At 42.9% G+C, this 16639-nt stretch overlaps 1 protein-coding gene across 1 annotated transcript in view; it reads right to left on the bottom strand.

Annotated features, from left to right (window-relative positions):
• Positions 1-5688: 5688 nt before the first annotated feature.
• Positions 5689-16639, bottom strand: part of Fbn2 (fibrillin 2) — a 216533-nt gene continuing 205582 nt past the window's right edge. The window contains exons 62-65 of the mRNA XM_059246115.1: positions 16465-16584; positions 11043-11274; positions 9552-9726; positions 5689-7634 (exon numbers count right to left, since the gene is read on the bottom strand). Coding sequence (XP_059102098.1) covers positions 7260-7634; positions 9552-9726; positions 11043-11274; positions 16465-16584 — 902 coding nt within the window. The 3' untranslated portion in view covers positions 5689-7259. The remainder of the gene's footprint in view (positions 7635-9551; positions 9727-11042; positions 11275-16464; positions 16585-16639) is intronic.

The raw sequence follows: 16639 nt of genomic DNA on the forward strand, positions 1-16639 counted from the left end.
GTAGGGAGGACTTGTTTTGGAGAGGGGATTCTAGCCTGATCTTTCATATTGTTTGTGCTCTTCCAATGAGATCTGGACACGTGGGCTTTTTGTTGTTTTTGTTGTTAGTTCTGTGTCTGATATGGATAGAGAAGGCTGTGGCAGAATTGAGCATGTGTGAATGGAGCAGGCCTAGAAGTTGGAAATGGCTTAGGTTGAATGACGTCAGGTGAACACAGGAAAGTGGGATGGTATGCAGGATGTGCATTCTAGTCCAAGCCTGGAGTGTGGGTTAGATCTGGGAATAGGGGAGACTTTGGAGGGGAGGACCAGCAGAGTCACTTGGCTGGAGCCTGGAGCATGACGTGTAGCATCTTACAGGGTGGAGAGACTGTACGTGGCATAGGCGGGTCCTATGGGTCAGTGGCAGGCAGGGCACATCCTGGAAGGAGTTGGTTGTGGCACAGACAGGTACAGGCAGACTAGGCTGGGGCACTGTATGTAAGTGCTTGGGGAGGGTCCATGGGGAAGAAGATCATCAGCCACTCTCCCCAGGCTAGACCCTGGAGAAGAAAGTCTTTGAGAGGTTTTAAAAATGAATATGTTTTACATTTTAGAATTTTGTCATGTGGTACATGTTATATGGTCAGTGTGTTGCTTTGATCCATCCATATGATGTGTAATGGTCAATTTTGAGTAATAGATATATCACCTCATCTATTAATCATCCTTTGTGGTGAAAAAAAATCTTGCCTTTTATTCCAGGTGGCACCATGACTCCCACAGGCTCTTCTCTTCTTTGTGTTTCAATAGGCCATGCACAGGACAATTTCTAACACTTGTTCATATTACTGTGTCATGTATCAAAATCTGCCTCTTCAAGGATGATCTCATTCCCATCATCCTTAGGAGACCTCATCTAGACATGTTGCAATTCATTGACTACTCTTTCCCCAAGATTCTGGGCTATTTGTGCAAGACAGTCAATGTGGCCTTTGAGTAAATACCATTGTGCAGCCATAGATGGTTGTCTTGTTTCTCTAAATTGTTTCAGTCTTGGAAGGAAAATTGTTTTGTGTCTGGATTATAGTGAGGTAACAAATGTCAAATGCTCTTCTGAGCAACTTATTCAAAATAAAACTGTGTAATACCTCCCTTGCAGTAAAGACCAGTAGGCCCCATCCCCTGACTGTAACAGTAGTGACATTGATAGCTTCAGTGGATCAGGGGACCATCATGGAACAAAACTTGTAGTTAGCCTGCTCCAGATGCCCCAGCATTCTATTCTTATTTTGGGGAAGTCCCACGGGGCTCCCTAGAAAGGTACAGAAAGGAGTGTGAATCAAGAAAGTCTCTCTAAATTAAAGAAGGTATTACCAGATGATCCTCAGAAACCTGTTCAGATGTTTTCTGGTAAACTCCTTGTCATGGAATTGCCTACTGTCTGCACAAGATTCAAATCCAGGAGGCAGTCCACATAAGACTGACTGTATAGTCAGAACTTCTCCTTCCTTCATTCATTATGGAGGGTGATCCACGAAACTGACTGTACAGTTAGAACCTCTCCTTCCTTCATTTATTACAGAGGGTGGTCCATGAGACTGACTCTGTATATTCATCATTTTTCCTTCACTGAAAATTTCTAGACTTGGTTCTATAAGTTCAGTAGAATGATGAAGACATGTGGTCACTGCTGGTTAGAAGTTCTAGGTGCTACTCTGTAGTCAAGGGTTAAACTTGACTTAGGTCTGAGGTTCATAAATACATTGGCCAGGGGGTTAAAATTGCCCTTGTCTTTCTTCACAAGAGTAGGTTACCTAAGTGCAGGGTGTTTAGATCAGGAAATAAAGGTAGGCAGGAGGAACCCTTGGGGCAGGAATGTAGGCACCTAGGACAGGTCAACATGCTGCTTTTTCCGACACAGTGTTAGGAATTGGTTGTTCATAGCTCTTACTGTTATTTCGTGTATGAAGCAGTAGTTGTTGGCGGAAGGCTATTCATGTTAGTGTTCGTTACAGTTTGCTCAAAATTCATGTAACATGTTTTCCGTTTCCCTTGGAAAACATTTACACTACATCCTGACATTTAATCTGTGGCTTTAATGGGGGTGACTAATGTGAGCTGTAGGTTCTTGGCAATTTCGAAAGAAAGCCAACTTAATCTACTAATATCTTTTTTAGGCTCACAGGAAGAGGGGGAAAAGACAATTAAGAAACACAAGTAACTAGTGTACTTTCCTTGAGCATTCTTAGTGAAAAGAAGTGTGTATGTGTTTTTAAAATACGAAAGTCTGGTTTAAATAAAATGTTTAACCCTTCGAGAGGCAGGACTTTAATATGCATTTAAGGTACAGGGTTTGGGGTGGGGTCTGCTGTCTTGTGGCCAATATCTTGGCATGTTAGTGCCTACACAAATCTCTGGTTTATGAGACACTGGGAGCAGTTATTCAGAGGGTGGGGCAGACAAAGCAAAGGCAGTGCTTAAATCGTGCTTGGAAAACATTTTGGATTCAGCAGAAGCCAAAACCATGGGAACTGGCCTATATCCTCAGGGCTTAAAAGAGATCCAAATAGGCTTACCATAGAGTGGAAGTATGCAGAGTACCAGAGTTTAGCCAGACAACCAGGGTTCTGGTCTCACTTGTGTGTAAATTGGCTGTGCACGCAACTCTTATAAATCTGGGCCTCAGTTCCTTTACCTGTAAATATGAGTAGGTTTCTAGCTCTAGCTCTCATGGTGATAAATCATTCTAACAGGGGTTATTGGTGTGCATGGTCTCTTTACTCACTTTCTTGGGGACTCTGTAGCATGAGGGCTCTGGCTGTGTTTGTGGCTTGGAATTCTGGGCTCTCACCCACAATTCCAATAAACAAGGGGTAGTATGGCAATTGTAAATGTTGGTGGCAATCTAAATGTTAGTGCATCTAAAAATCCCACAGGTGTGGACCACTTGGGCGACTGGTTCATCCAGGTGCTGAATGTTTGGACAGAATCCTACAGTTTAGTGCTTGTATCAGTAGTCAAAGAAACATGCTTAGGAGGAAGTCTTGGATCAGTATGTGGTCTCGTTTATCCTCTAGTGATGGCCCGGGGGCATGGATACAAAGTGCAGAAAAAGCTGGCCTTCCTGAGTTCCTGCTGCTACCTGCTGGGGCCCTCCACAACCAGGAAGCTCCTCTTACTTCATGGAACCCTTGGAGCCACACAGTGAGATCAAATCGGGGAAGCGATCAAGTCTGAGATGTCACACAATTTGTTCCAGGAGGCAGAATTCAATTGTTCTGCCCGGTTTAAAGGAGGGTTGCTTGTTTTTGTTGTTGTTTATTATGAGACCATACTGTCTCAATGGTTGGATTACAGAATGAGTTTTACATTGTATGTTAGGATTCTATTGAAAGGGTTTTTCGAAGACAATTAAAGTCAGCAAAACATACTTCTTATTAAGAAATCATGGTTTTGAATGTATTGAGAAAATGAGCATGCTTAAAAAAAAGAAGAATCAACCATCATGTAGCAAATGTCTCATTTCCTATGAGGCAGCAGTGGACTTCCATCTTTCCTTTCATCTTTGTCTTTAAAAGTTCCTGGAATTTGCCAGGGAGTGGTGGCGCACGCCTTTAATCCCCACGCTCAGGAGGCAGAGCTAGGCGAGTTCGAGGCCAGCCTGGTCTACAGAGCGAGAGCCAGGACAAGCACTAAAACTACACAGAGAAACCCTCTCTCGAAAAACAACAACAAAAAAGTTGCTTCCTTTTTAAAAAATTTCCTATATTCATTTTCTCCCCCTAATAAACTTGTTTTTGAACAGCTTCCAATTAACCTATCAAAGTCCCAAAGCTGAGTACATCAGTCTCTTTCCATGGCAGTGGAGGAGAAAAAAGCGAGCTTGTTTGAATAAGTGATGTCGTCCTGCACTGGACTATTGTAAAGTAGGAGCACAGATGAGCCATGAGCAGCATGGAGAGCAGTGGAGTTTTTTGTTTTCTGAAGAGAAAGGAACTTTCATATTTCTAGCATATTCTTAAAAGAGCATGAGTATTTCTGAATGGTCAACATTAATATGTCAAATATGGCTGTGCTTCTTTCATTTCAATTTCATAAATTAATTCCATTGTTCCCTAAAATTTTAATGGACTCAATCAAAGCAATATTTTAGAATTTTCAGTTGTGTGTTTCACCTTTAACATGATCTATTCTGCAAACCAAGGTAATTAAAGCCAAATGAAGCCTCAGAGAATGGACAGCGTGACCGGCACTGTTCCCTACCCTAAGATAATAAAAAAGAGTAGCTGTTTGAATTAATTGTCATTTATATGCTTCTCTGAATTAAGTTCAGATGCAAATGTGACTGACGTCCACACAGTGTAAGCTGCAGCCACATGGAAAATAACAGGACAAAAGCCTCAAAAGCTCCAAATCACAAAGCGAGTAGAGAGAGAATCCCTGTCATCCGAAGATCATTATTACCAGTGCACAGAGTCACTGGGTTTAGTTTAGATCCCTGAGTCAACATTATACTTTTATATAAATTAAAAAAAAAAGAATTAGGCTGAGTAAATTTCTGAGAAAAGTGAGGATGGGAATACAACATGCTACCTAAACATCCTCGGTGGTGGTGGTTAGTTCTGAGAAAGATGACATCAGTTAAAGCTGTAATAAAGCAGCCAGGGATGCCCATAAGGATCTTCCTTGGTAAAAGCTTTTTGGAATCATTTTCTTCTAGCACATTCTTCCAGGCAGCGTGCCTAATGCCTTTTATCTTCTGCATGAAGCTCTCAACTCTGTAGGTTTTCAAACTTCCTCATGAGCAGACTTAAGGTAAACTGAGAGCCTTGTTGCTTGATATCCAGAGCTAGAGTCAAATTTGGTTCCAGGTCATTTGACATTACAGAGCTCACGCTGTACCATTAATAGACGCCAGATGAAGCTGCATGTGCATGTTAAGTTTTAAAGGATGCCCCGAGGCAAATACTTTCCTTATTCCACACAGCTAATTTCTGGTTGGCAAAGAACAGAATTAAAATCAGTCATAATATTCCCTTGTTTTCTTATTCCTTGGATGAAAAATTTAAGCACACAAATCCTACCACGGATTGAATTAACTTGGAGATCTTGGAAACGTGTGTGTGTGTGTGTGTGTGTGTGTGTGTGTGTGTGTGTGTGCGCGCGCACCATTTTTACAACATATCAAAGGAGGGTTCAAGTTAAACTCCATTAAATCTATTCACTTCTCAGAGTATAGTGCACGGCATTGTAAGAGATACGCTTTGGGTTGCTTTTGGGTGCAGATGCCACTTGCATTGAGATATGCCGGCTATTTACTTTTGCTTAAAGTTTTGGCTCCAGTAAACTTTGCACTTTAAGCTTTTATCGATACTTCAGGATGCTTTATTACGATAGCTTCCACAAATATACTGGTGGAAGAAGTGTAATTCTTTGAGGTCACTGAAAAACTGGGTCCTAGGAAGCTTAGGACTTATGAAGAATTGAACAATCCCACTGCTTTCATTATATTCTTCTGTATGAATGTGACACGAAAGCAAACCCTAGCTGCTTGCTTGTCGTGTATGTCACCAAATTCCTTTACTTTCCTGTGGGTGTGCCCTGCCCTCCATCCAGTTCTTCAATACATGTCCCTGTAAGCCAAGTCCCCAGTGCCTCCCGCAAACGTACCAGCCACTGTAGTCTCAGGAAACTCAGCCAGAAAACTACCCCAAAATAAGCTTTATTGCAAGACAAGTGTCATGTTTGATACATAGACCTACAAAAACAAACACAACCAAAATCCATAAGTTTTTCCTCACAAACACTTGATTACAAATTTACATTGTTTTTCTTTTTTCTTTTTAGTTATTAAAAACAAACAAACAAAACGAGAAAAGCCCCCAAACACTGGATATAACTGGTTACTACTCTTTGGTCGACACAGGTGTGAGAGGAATGATTGGCAGTCTGTGTGCGCTTTGGCCATTTCACTTAAGAGGTTTCGTCACTGGTCCAGGGATGGGTTCTCCGGAGAGAAGAGCATGGAGACGTGCCCTTATTAGTAGTACCTCCTGGTGTAGCATCTTTTCAAATGGCTAAAGCAAACTAAATATCAATTCATTTTACAAAGGTACTTCATACACAATAAGCTATGATAAAATGAGGCATATGGTGTATAACTACAGTATTAATGAAAAATTCTAAAAAAAAAACATGGGTTTAAAAAAAAAACAACATCAACATATATTCCTTGGCTGCGTGGCATGATTGTTTGCACATATGGCGATCCTGAAATAGCTTGAACATAATAAATGCACCATTAATCTACGACAGCACCAAACGCGACGGGACGCCAGGTGTTCCTATTCAAAGGAACAGCAGTTCTTCAGCTGCCTAGGGGACCACAAGTGTGCAGCGCGCCCTGGTAAGAGTGAGGTGTTGTGGGCAGCACATGTGGTTCCTTGAGGTTATGAGAAGGAAATACAGTACAGTTTGGCCTGCAATGCTAACGGTCTCACAAGCAGTCAAGGTATTTTGCTACAGTGGTTGAGTTTCCTCTACTGTTGCCTGGTGAATCTGGTGATGTGAAATATTGTCACGTGAGCTGCTCTGGCTTTGATCTCCTTTAGATGGGATCAGACAACATTTATGTCTTCTAAATTATTGATTACACTGCCCATTCAGCTCCGTAAGACTTTCTTTCAAATAGTCAGGTGCGTACCAGTTGGAGGGCTGGCAGAGAAACCAAAGGAGACATCTCTTGAATGTACTGGACTTTTTTTTTTTAAAGCACCTCTAAAAGAAATACCTCAAATTTATAAATCTAAAGAAAAACAAGCAAGTTTCCCTTTTTGTTTACATAGTTCGTTCTTTTCTCCATATATTACTGCATTAAAATAAATAAACATCTATATTTTTTTTTAATTAGCAACTATAGCAAAATACCCAAAGTGTTACAGACTGCTAACAGGAAGAAAGCTCACATTATTTTTGTGCATTTAGTGCCATATGCTGATCTCTTGAACATTTAGGTTTTTTTTTTAATATATTTTAAAATGAAGTTATATAAAAAATACAGTAACTATGTTTGCCTTTGCACTCAAATCTTTGGCCGTACTGGAGTCTAAGTTATCCCTCCCTGTGAGGGTCAACATCCCAAAGTCTGAATCAGGGAGGAAAGGAACAGAAGTCATTTTTTTTTCCTCTTTTAAAATTAGTCACTGACATTCCAAACACTTCTGAAGGCTGGCAGTGCTGGGATCTGAGCTGGGTGTGGGACCCAAGTCTGCAAAGGGCTAGTACAGCTGAATCTGAAGCCTCATTCTGAGGGCTTTCCCCAGCACCCCCAGGAGGTAGTCATCCTCATTGTATTCCTCCAGTTTCCTAAGCTCCTTCTTCCCATAGAGAGGGATGCTGGTGATTTCCAGTGTGTAAGTGCCGGGGGTGAGCTTCTTCTTGGCTGTGTGCAGGTAGCTGAGCCCATTCCTTTGGTGGATTCGGAAGAGGCCGTCGTCATTCCCTTGGGAGATGATGTAACGGATGTGGTTGTTGAGGGGCTCAATGGCAGGTACCAGTTCTAAGATGTGCTCCTTGGAGCCAAGGCCAGAGAGGTTGAACTTCATGTTGACCGGGCTGTCCATGGCGACGCTGTCTAGGCTGATTTGCTCCACCTGGGGAAAGAGCAGGCACACACTTGAGATGAACTTCTACAGAGCACACAGTGGACTCAAAAGCCATCTGAGGGGTACAGTCACAGTGGCAGGTTGAGGTTGTTCCCTGTTTGGCCATCAGCTGTCTGAGAAAGGGGTTACTGTAAATAGAGGCGGGGCAAAGCTTCATCCCATGGAGGGATGCTCTTGTAAATCTTTCTTCTGACTCTCACCCAGACCCAACAAGATCATTAAAGTTATAGGATGTAGGCCACAGAGAATAGTCACGCATCTAGTTATTTTGATGAGTTTAAGCACCACATGGTGCTTATTAGTAATTTTAAAGCGAGAGAGTGGTTTTTCTCTGGTGGTGTGGCCACTCATAGTTTGTCCATGTTTCAGTGCCTATGGGCAGCACAAAGTGTAACCAGTGGGGTGTTAACTAAAGAAGTCGAAAGGGGGATATGTTGTGTTGGGAGGTTCTCTTGAGGGAGCCAGAGGGGAGAAATGGGGGCCAATAGGACCAGCATGCGTTTTGTACACATGTGAAATTCTAAAATAAACATTTTTAAAGAAAAAAAGGACAATTGAAGAGATGAGTCTAATTTTATCTTTTCTGGGGTCAAAATGAGAAGACTATTCAACAGCAGGTCCCGCACCCAGGGAAATCATCACCCTCAAGGCTGGGCTCTGAATTGACTAGCAGCCTTAGTACATGCAGAGTCAGATGCAGAGTGAGCCAAGATGAGTGAGAACAAGCGGGTAGGGCCCAGATAATATGATCCGAATTTGTCAGTCGGGGTGTGAGGTAGGAATACACTTTAGTTAGACATGCCCGAAAACCATAATGCTTTGATGTGGGTATGTGCTTAAGTGAGGTTGTGGCTACAGTAGCTTGGAGGAACTCATCATTATTTTTAGACAGAATTATGTTTCATGCACCACAATGGGAAGGCTTTATATCTTGATGAATGAGTTGTCATGATTAAACATCTGTTGGATACTTCAGTTTACTGAAAAGGAAATGTAACATTAACTTGTTATTTTAAAATACTATCAGAGATTTTGGGTCTAAGTTAATATGGTCCTATAGATAAGGAAAGGTTCTAGGGCCCAGAAAAATAAAACAAGCTGCCAATTGACATAGCCAGGCAGTTGGTGACTGTATTTTTTTTTGGGGGGGGGAAGGCTCAATTCTCAGCAATATTAATTGAAATGAGAGGTAACTTGGTGAAATCATACTGCCTCTGGCCTCAGAGAAAATCACCAACCTCCCTATATGTGGGTTATTAGTCATTGAGTGTTAGGTGTACATACGTGTCCTATGAGACCCATTATTGGTGGGCGGGGCTGAGGAACAGCTCCCAAACCAGGCAGCCTTTGGCCCAGCCTCCTAACTACGCTGCTAAAACGCCACTGGGAGAGAGAAAATACCAGAGGCTGCCAAGTCAGACCTCTAGTTCTTTACGAAAGGCAAGTTAATTGGAAACAAAATTTGATGATGGGCAAGACTTAAAAGCACAGAACACGTGGCCAGGCTGGCGGACCCACTGAAAAGCTAAAATTGACAGTGTCTTCTTGTATGTCTGGAATAGAACTGTAAGAATTCAAAACCATTTCAGTTTTCAATAATTTTCAAATCATTATTTCTCGAGTGAGCATCTTCCACTCTGTGGCACAAATGCAAACTAAATCAAAATGACTTGAAACTGAATCATCGTTTCCCACAGGGCTTTGTGCTTTAGACATCATTCCAACTAATTTTAATTTGCTTATCTTTACCGCACCGGACCTGCCAATTGGCCAACCAAATATCCAGATAGACTTCCCTGTGCTGGAGCTGAAAGAATATTAATGTCACTGTGACAAGATGTGGATAACCTTTTGCTTTTGTTTTTTGTTTTGGCAAAGCAGGATTTCTACTCCGTATCTACTCACAGCCGAGGCTGGCCCAGGCTCCTGCAAGCTCCTCTTCTGCCTGCCATCTTTCTTGGGGTAGCCATTGATTTTGCATTCGTAGCACGCTTCTGGGGACAGAGCATTTTCCTCATCCACCTCCGTGTCCACCGAGAGGTACTGTCCTTTGTTGAAGCCCATCCCCGAGACACAGTGGCTGTTCGTGAGAAGGAACACTGTTAGACGTTATCATCATTAGCCTGGGCGGTCTAAAGATCTTTCAGAACATGGGAACAACAGAGCAAGCTCTAAACCACTGTTTCTCAACCTTGGGGGGGGGGAGGTTTGACCCTTGGGGGGTATCAAATATCCCTTTCACAGGGGCGGCCTAAGCCAATTAGAAATCACAGATATTTACATTACGATTCATAACAGTAGCAAAGTTACAGTTATGAAGTAGCAGCAAAAGTAATTGTGTGGTGGGGGGTCACCGCAACATGAGGACCTGCATTAAAGGGTCCCAGCATTAGGAAGGTTGAGAGAACCACGCTGTCCTAGGCTCTTAATCACAAAACCCGATCATGGTAGTTCTGTTCTTCTCCACACAGAGGGAGAGATTTCCGACTAGCCCTGGGCTTCCTCGGCTTTCAATCCTAATTAGACTGAGCCACTGAAAGGTCGTTTATTAAGGAGGAAAAAGCAGCTCTGAAAGTCAAAACACAATGGTAAGAGAAACTCCATTGCTTCATGAGCCTGCGGCTGCTTCCTACTGCTCAGGAAAAGATCCGTGCTTCAGTCATTGGTGTTTCTGAATCCTATTTTAGTTAGCAAAAAGAGGCAATGCATTGGCTCTGAAGTGACCTGTGCTAGGCCCAATCTGTTCTGTTCCATGGGATTGTATGGCAGTCGGGGGAAGATTGGCCCATGTCCCTTAGTGCCTGCTTCACCGACTGTTCCTTTCAAAGAAGTTCATCCCTATTCACTCCTACCATTCTCTGTGTCACAGAAGAACGCCCTTGGGGTGGAAGGGTGCATGGGGCTAGGACTCAGCCACAAGTGGTAAGACTTGAGAAAGTTCAGTTGCCCAAGGGAAGTCAGCCTTAGGGAGAAGGATTGTTCCCTTTCTGGGCAACACAAAACCAGACAAAGTCCTTCCTTCCTCGGGGATTACTGGGTCAGCCCCTGTTGAAATCGGCAGAACAATGCAGGTCGTTTCCACATTGCCCTCCCTCCCGCAGTGACCTACAAGCTACCTAAGCCTTAATCTGGCCTTGGGTCGGAATCCATCAATTTCAGCCATTACAAGGAGCAAAGAGTGACACCACCATGAAGCTCAAGCCTTAGGCACTCCACAAAGGAAGCGACCCTATACTTCACGGTGGTGCCTGAGTCCCAACACTTTCATCTCTCAGGCCTTACACGTTGTGAGGGTCCCGTTCCTTCCCCACAGTGGCGGGACGCAAGGCTGCCTCAACTCACGGGACAGCGGAAGAGTCACACTGTGCTGTTGCTGGGGGCCGTGCGCTGCCTTACCCCTGTCCCACTCTGAAGTACCCCGGTGGGCAGCCGCAGAGGTAGCCGCCTTCCGTGTTGGAGCAGCCGTAGCTGCACGGGTTGCTGGAGGAGGAACACTCGTTCACGTCATGGCAGGCGCTGGAGAACTGGTCGAAGGAGAAGCCGGAGGGGCAGGCGCACTTGTAACTCCCCAGGGTGTTGTAGCAGGACGCAGAGCCACAGGCGCTGGGGTTGGAACATTCGTTCTCATCTGTTCCAAGGAAGAAAGCAAGCCTTACACGGGGAAGGGGGCAGGGCCGAGGAAGATGGAGTTGGGGAGTGGTCTCTCAGGGCCTGTCAGTTTATAGGGGAGATAGCTTAAAAGAAACACTGTTGCTACCAACTTCAAAGCAGCCAGAGAGTTAATTAAAGAAATATTTCAAAAATACATCTTTAGAGGCAAATACCCCAAATCGAAACAAAACAAAAAACTCACACCGCCCTTTTCTATTCTATTTGTACTACTTCTGAGTATGTGGGCAGACCTTAGGGACAGATATTTGCAGCTTACCTAATGAATAATTCTCCTCTTCTCTTAACAAAGGGTTGTTTCAAAAGCCTGTATTTTAGGCAAATCCAGAGGGAGCAGATTGGAGGTTGCCGGGGCTTGGGGGAGAGAAGAGGTGGGAATAATGGCTGCTAGGTATGGGGTTTCTCTTGGGGCGGGGGGAACGAAACTATTGGGGTAGGTGCTGCATACTCTTGGAAGAGCACACCGAAATCATTCAGCTGACACTTTAAAAGGATGAATTTTCTGGTATGTGAATCATGTGGATTTTTTTTTTAAAAGCTCATTTCTCTATCAGCATTTGTATCAATGGCCCCTCAGCACTTCCCCACACCTTCATGTCTATGAAAAATTCAGAGCCTTTTATGAGAGTGTTGGAAACAACCCTGCTGCACTATACCGAACTGAGTGGTTTTAACTGCTCCAGAGCCTGCCTGGTGTGGACTGTGCCTTCTGGGAGCGTTGTATCCCATCATTAGCCGACACTGAGCCCTTACTGTTAAATGCTCAGCTCTGGCCTGTGGAAGCCGGGCAGGAGTACGATCACAAGTCTGTTTTCAGTTGCTGTTATCAGAGATCCAAGGCCCCATGGTGCTTTTGACTTTGGAAATTATGAGTTTGCTTTTAACTGTTTGGTTGATAGATAGCCCTGAGTTTGACTCCTTTGAGCTTTATTATAACCCAAATTTCACCCTGGGCACAAATCACATCTGGTCCATGGAATTCTTTCCATTCCTGTGACTGTATATGGAGTGTAGAGTGTCTGTGGACATATTTCAGCCCATGTGGGGAAGCAGGCACATCTGTGAGTGTGCATACCCAGGGAACACAATGGTGATTATGGAGCGTGGGGGCAGGGACCTGCAGGGGTTCGGGAGATTTCCTAGATGAAGATGGGGCTCAGCAGAGGCCTCTAGACAGGAAATTGAACTTCGTTTAAGCACAGGATAGAGACTACCAAAAGGGCAGATAGGAGGTACATTTTAATATAATGAACATAGTTTGAGAATTAAATGAGAGAGCTAAGTGTTGACCTATTAAGTCATTGAATATAAAATATATTCAGATTACCTAATATGTGAAATCCCCTGGCCTTTATTATATGCAGAGAAAATGCATAAATTTTCAGTAACTTGGCTCCATGAGACCTGAATGTATTCAGTGTTTTGTTTATCTATTTGAGAGACATGGGGCTGTGCCCCCAAGCTTCATCCACTTTTATAATTAATTCTCACATTAGCATGCAGGATTTCTCTTCTAACATGGGATCTAAATTAGATTATAACTTAATGGCATGTTCCCACTATGGTTTATTCAGGCATTGTGTTAGGCAGAAAAATTACCAAGAAAGCCAATTAATTGAGTAAATTGAATTTGAACATTCCACTTACAAGAACATTTTAAAACAAGATAATGTTTCTGGAAGCACCATAAGATCTCATATTTATATGCTATAAATATATAGCATGGTGACATTGTATGAATTCAGTTAAGCCTGGCCTTGTCTGAGATACACTGTGAATTAAAACGCCTTGCTAGGCTATGTTAGAATTATTTTTTTTGGAAAGCTTATAATATAGAAGGAACTGAAAGTTATCAGCAGTAAATGGCAAAAAAAAAATTTGCAAACTGAAACATTTTCTTCGTGTGCAAATGTTCATAAGAGTCCCACATTTTCAATTTCAAACAATCACAATAATCAGTGGCTGAGGTACTCCCCACATCTGGATATCCAATGTCCTAAAACCGGTCTCTTGATTCCCCGTGGTAACGTACTGGAAACTTATTAAAGTGAGAGCTTGGATGGAAAGCTTTTTCCAAAATGAACCCTTTCAGAGAACTTTTGCTTTTCTTGAATTGGTGGCAACATGAATAGTATCACAAACTTACAATTTTGTCTACTTGACAAGAATCTGGTGCACTGACTGACAGTTGTGACTGTTCACTAGAGGACTCTGAGAAAACTGCTTCAGAGTCTTCTCTATGTCCCCCCACCACTCATAGAGTATTTATACCAGCAGTCACAGATAATCTGAACTATGTCATAATTTTATTTTTATGCTGACAACTTCCTGGTTGGAACAATGTCACTCTATTTCTGCCATGTATTTGCGCTAAAATTCCAAACTGTGTTAAGGTTTCAAGGCAAGAATAGTGTTGGCTTTATTGGAGACCAGCTGAATCCCTGGAAGGATCCAGAACCTTTGAAATCAGTCTCTGTTCTCTACCAATGGAGTGGCTGCTTAGAGATAACCATTTTAGGAAAGAAAAGCTCCTAAACCACTCTTGCAACCGGGGAGAACTGCTTATGTACTTTTGATCCCCTTTCTTGGACGGCTTGTTTTTGAGACAGGGTCTCACTGGCTTTGGATTCTCCTGCTTTAGTTTGTGGGTGCTGGGACTGCACGCACATGTCTGTGGCTGAAGTTTTCCTGGTCCTGCTTGGCTCCTGCGACTCTGCAGCCACTTGGACCCAAGTAAACACACAGAGGCTTATATTAATTAAAACTGTTTGGCCATTAGCTCAGGCTTACTATTGATTAGTTCTTACACTTAAATTAACCCATAATTCTTATTTATGTTTAGCCACGTGGCTTGATACCTTTTCTCAGTTCTGTCTTTACATCTTACTTCCTCTGTGTCTGGCTGGTGACTCCTGACTCTTCCCACAATTTTCTTCTCTGCTTGTACTGCCTATACTTCCTGCCTGTCTACTAGCCAATTAGCATTTTATTTATCAACCAATGAGAGCAACACATTCACAGCATACAGAGCGATATCCACAGCACCTGTCCCCACACCCCATCCTTGAAAAGCACTGCTGCCCTCCTCAAGGCGTTTCTCTCATCAGAAGGCACCTAGGCCTGGGTCTGGACTCTAGCAGCCTAGGCTAAAGCGCTGTACTCAAGGAACTCATGAAAAGGAAACAGGAATGGTACCTTACCATTTCAAACTTCACTCAGTTTCAAACAGAAACTCCAAAGTTACTGAAAGACAGTTTTTGCATTGGATGTTTACAGGTCAAAACTTTAAGAAGTGTAAAAACTTGAATTGATGACTTATACATGTTCTCATTTTTACTTAAATTCTCTTTAAAACCAAGAATTCGGTGTGAGTTAACTACTAGAGAATGATTCTTTTTGCCTTAAGTTTTGCAGAGCTCATGAGAAGCATGCAGTCTTTACTAAAATGATGGCCCTGGGAGTTCAGAAACACCATAATATAATAAAGTTCTACATCATTGCTAATGGTAAAAAAAAAAAAATCACTATTGCCTGTATTCTATAGAGCTTGCCAGGACTTGGCCTCAGTATATGAATGAATATAACAGGCCCTAGGGAATTCTACAATATATATATATATATATATATTGTAAAGAAAAAGGAAGTGGATCGTATTTATGAAACAGTTTTGATTGGCAACTTAATTCATTGCTTTGGTAATCATTTAAAGATTTACCCTTACCTTTATTTCCTAGCTGCATGTTTTTAAAGTTTTTTACTAATTTTTTAAGGTAGCGTAAAAAACAATGGGCTTCATTTGTGACATTTCCCCACACATCACCATTATCCCTTGCTCTAGACCACAGGGTGTAGAGACTTTCCTCCCCATGATGGGCATTTCTGGTGTGGCATTTCTGGCCTGGCAGGGGGCCACAGTCCAGATAAGAACTTCATAGACCTCGTGTCCCTTCTGAAACACTTGGTTTTCTTCTCAGCTCACTGAGCTGTCATTAGAAAAATTCTTTTGAGAAAAACATAAAAGATCAAATCAAGTCAGTTCATTTGGTGGATCATTACACTACTTTTGAACGACATGTGTAGTAGCTTAAATCACTTCAGAGACAAGGAAGCATCCTGGCTAGTCTCTAGGGGTGGGGGAGGGGCAGGGCTCCGCTGCCCTTCTGTTTGGCAAGGCAAGCTTCTCCTCTCAAGATGTGCAGCTGTGGAGTGTGTTCAAACACAGCCAAGAAATTGGGCATATGCTAAGTGAGCCTACTCAAGAAGAGTAACGGTCTCTTTGATCAGTGGTTTCTCATGAGGAGAATGTCTGTGATTATTATCAATGCAAAGAATAGAACGGAATGACCGTGTGTTTTCTTTTATAAACATTTTTGTCTGGAGTTGTCAGGAGCATTTGCTGTGACTCGCTGCCTCTTCTATGTTAAAACACCGTCACAACGCTTATTAAAGCTATGTGACAGGAGAGCCCAGATGGCCTGGCCTCAGTTCTTAGAATTCCTAACCAGGCACGGTGGTACATGCCTGCTATCCCAAGTCCTGGGAAGCAGAGGTTACAGGATCTAGAAGAGTTCAAGGCCAGCCTGAGGCTACATAGCAAGTTACAGACAAGCCTGGGCTATAGGAAGCCCTGTCTCAAAAAGGAGGGAAAAGGTCCTTTAGATTTATAAGAGGGTAATGGAAGAGTACTTCCACAACCTAAATCTATCAGATTACTGACGAAAAGCAGCAAAGCATGGTGAACGAAGATGTTGTTTTTGATGCTGTCCTCAGAAACCTCACAGTGCACCAGAAAGTGAAAATGTCTACACCTCTAGTCGATGGGCCTTTAAAAACTTCAGAAACATGTTTATTATGGATTTTGTCACACGTGCAAGTGCAGAGACTAGTAGACTAAAACCTCAGTGTGCATCCATGTTTTTATGTAGATTTCCCCTGTCCACCTTTTTAACAGTGAGTAGGGGTAGGACGGAACCCTGGACCCTCATGTGCTCTGCCACTGAGCTAACTCTAGCCCTCCCACACACAGACCCCAAATGCTGTTTTTTAGGTTCTAGGACACTGCACTACCTCTACCACTTCCATTATTTATTCAGTTTACTCAGACACTGAAGTGAGAAAAGCAAGTGCTGGGCCACCAAGGAATGCTCACCAACACACTGATTCCACTGGTAATGCTGCACATATCCCTGGGGGCAGCCGCACCTATAACCTCCCAGGATGTTCTGGCAGCCATGTTGGCACCTGTGGTTTCCATCACATTCATCAACATCTGCGGAAAAACAACCCAAGTCCGGTCTTTACTTTCCCTTGTTAAATGCATTCCT

Source organism: Peromyscus eremicus, chromosome 19 (genome assembly GCF_949786415.1).
Source record: "Peromyscus eremicus chromosome 19, PerEre_H2_v1, whole genome shotgun sequence".
NCBI classification, from domain to species: domain Eukaryota; kingdom Metazoa; phylum Chordata; class Mammalia; order Rodentia; family Cricetidae; genus Peromyscus; species Peromyscus eremicus.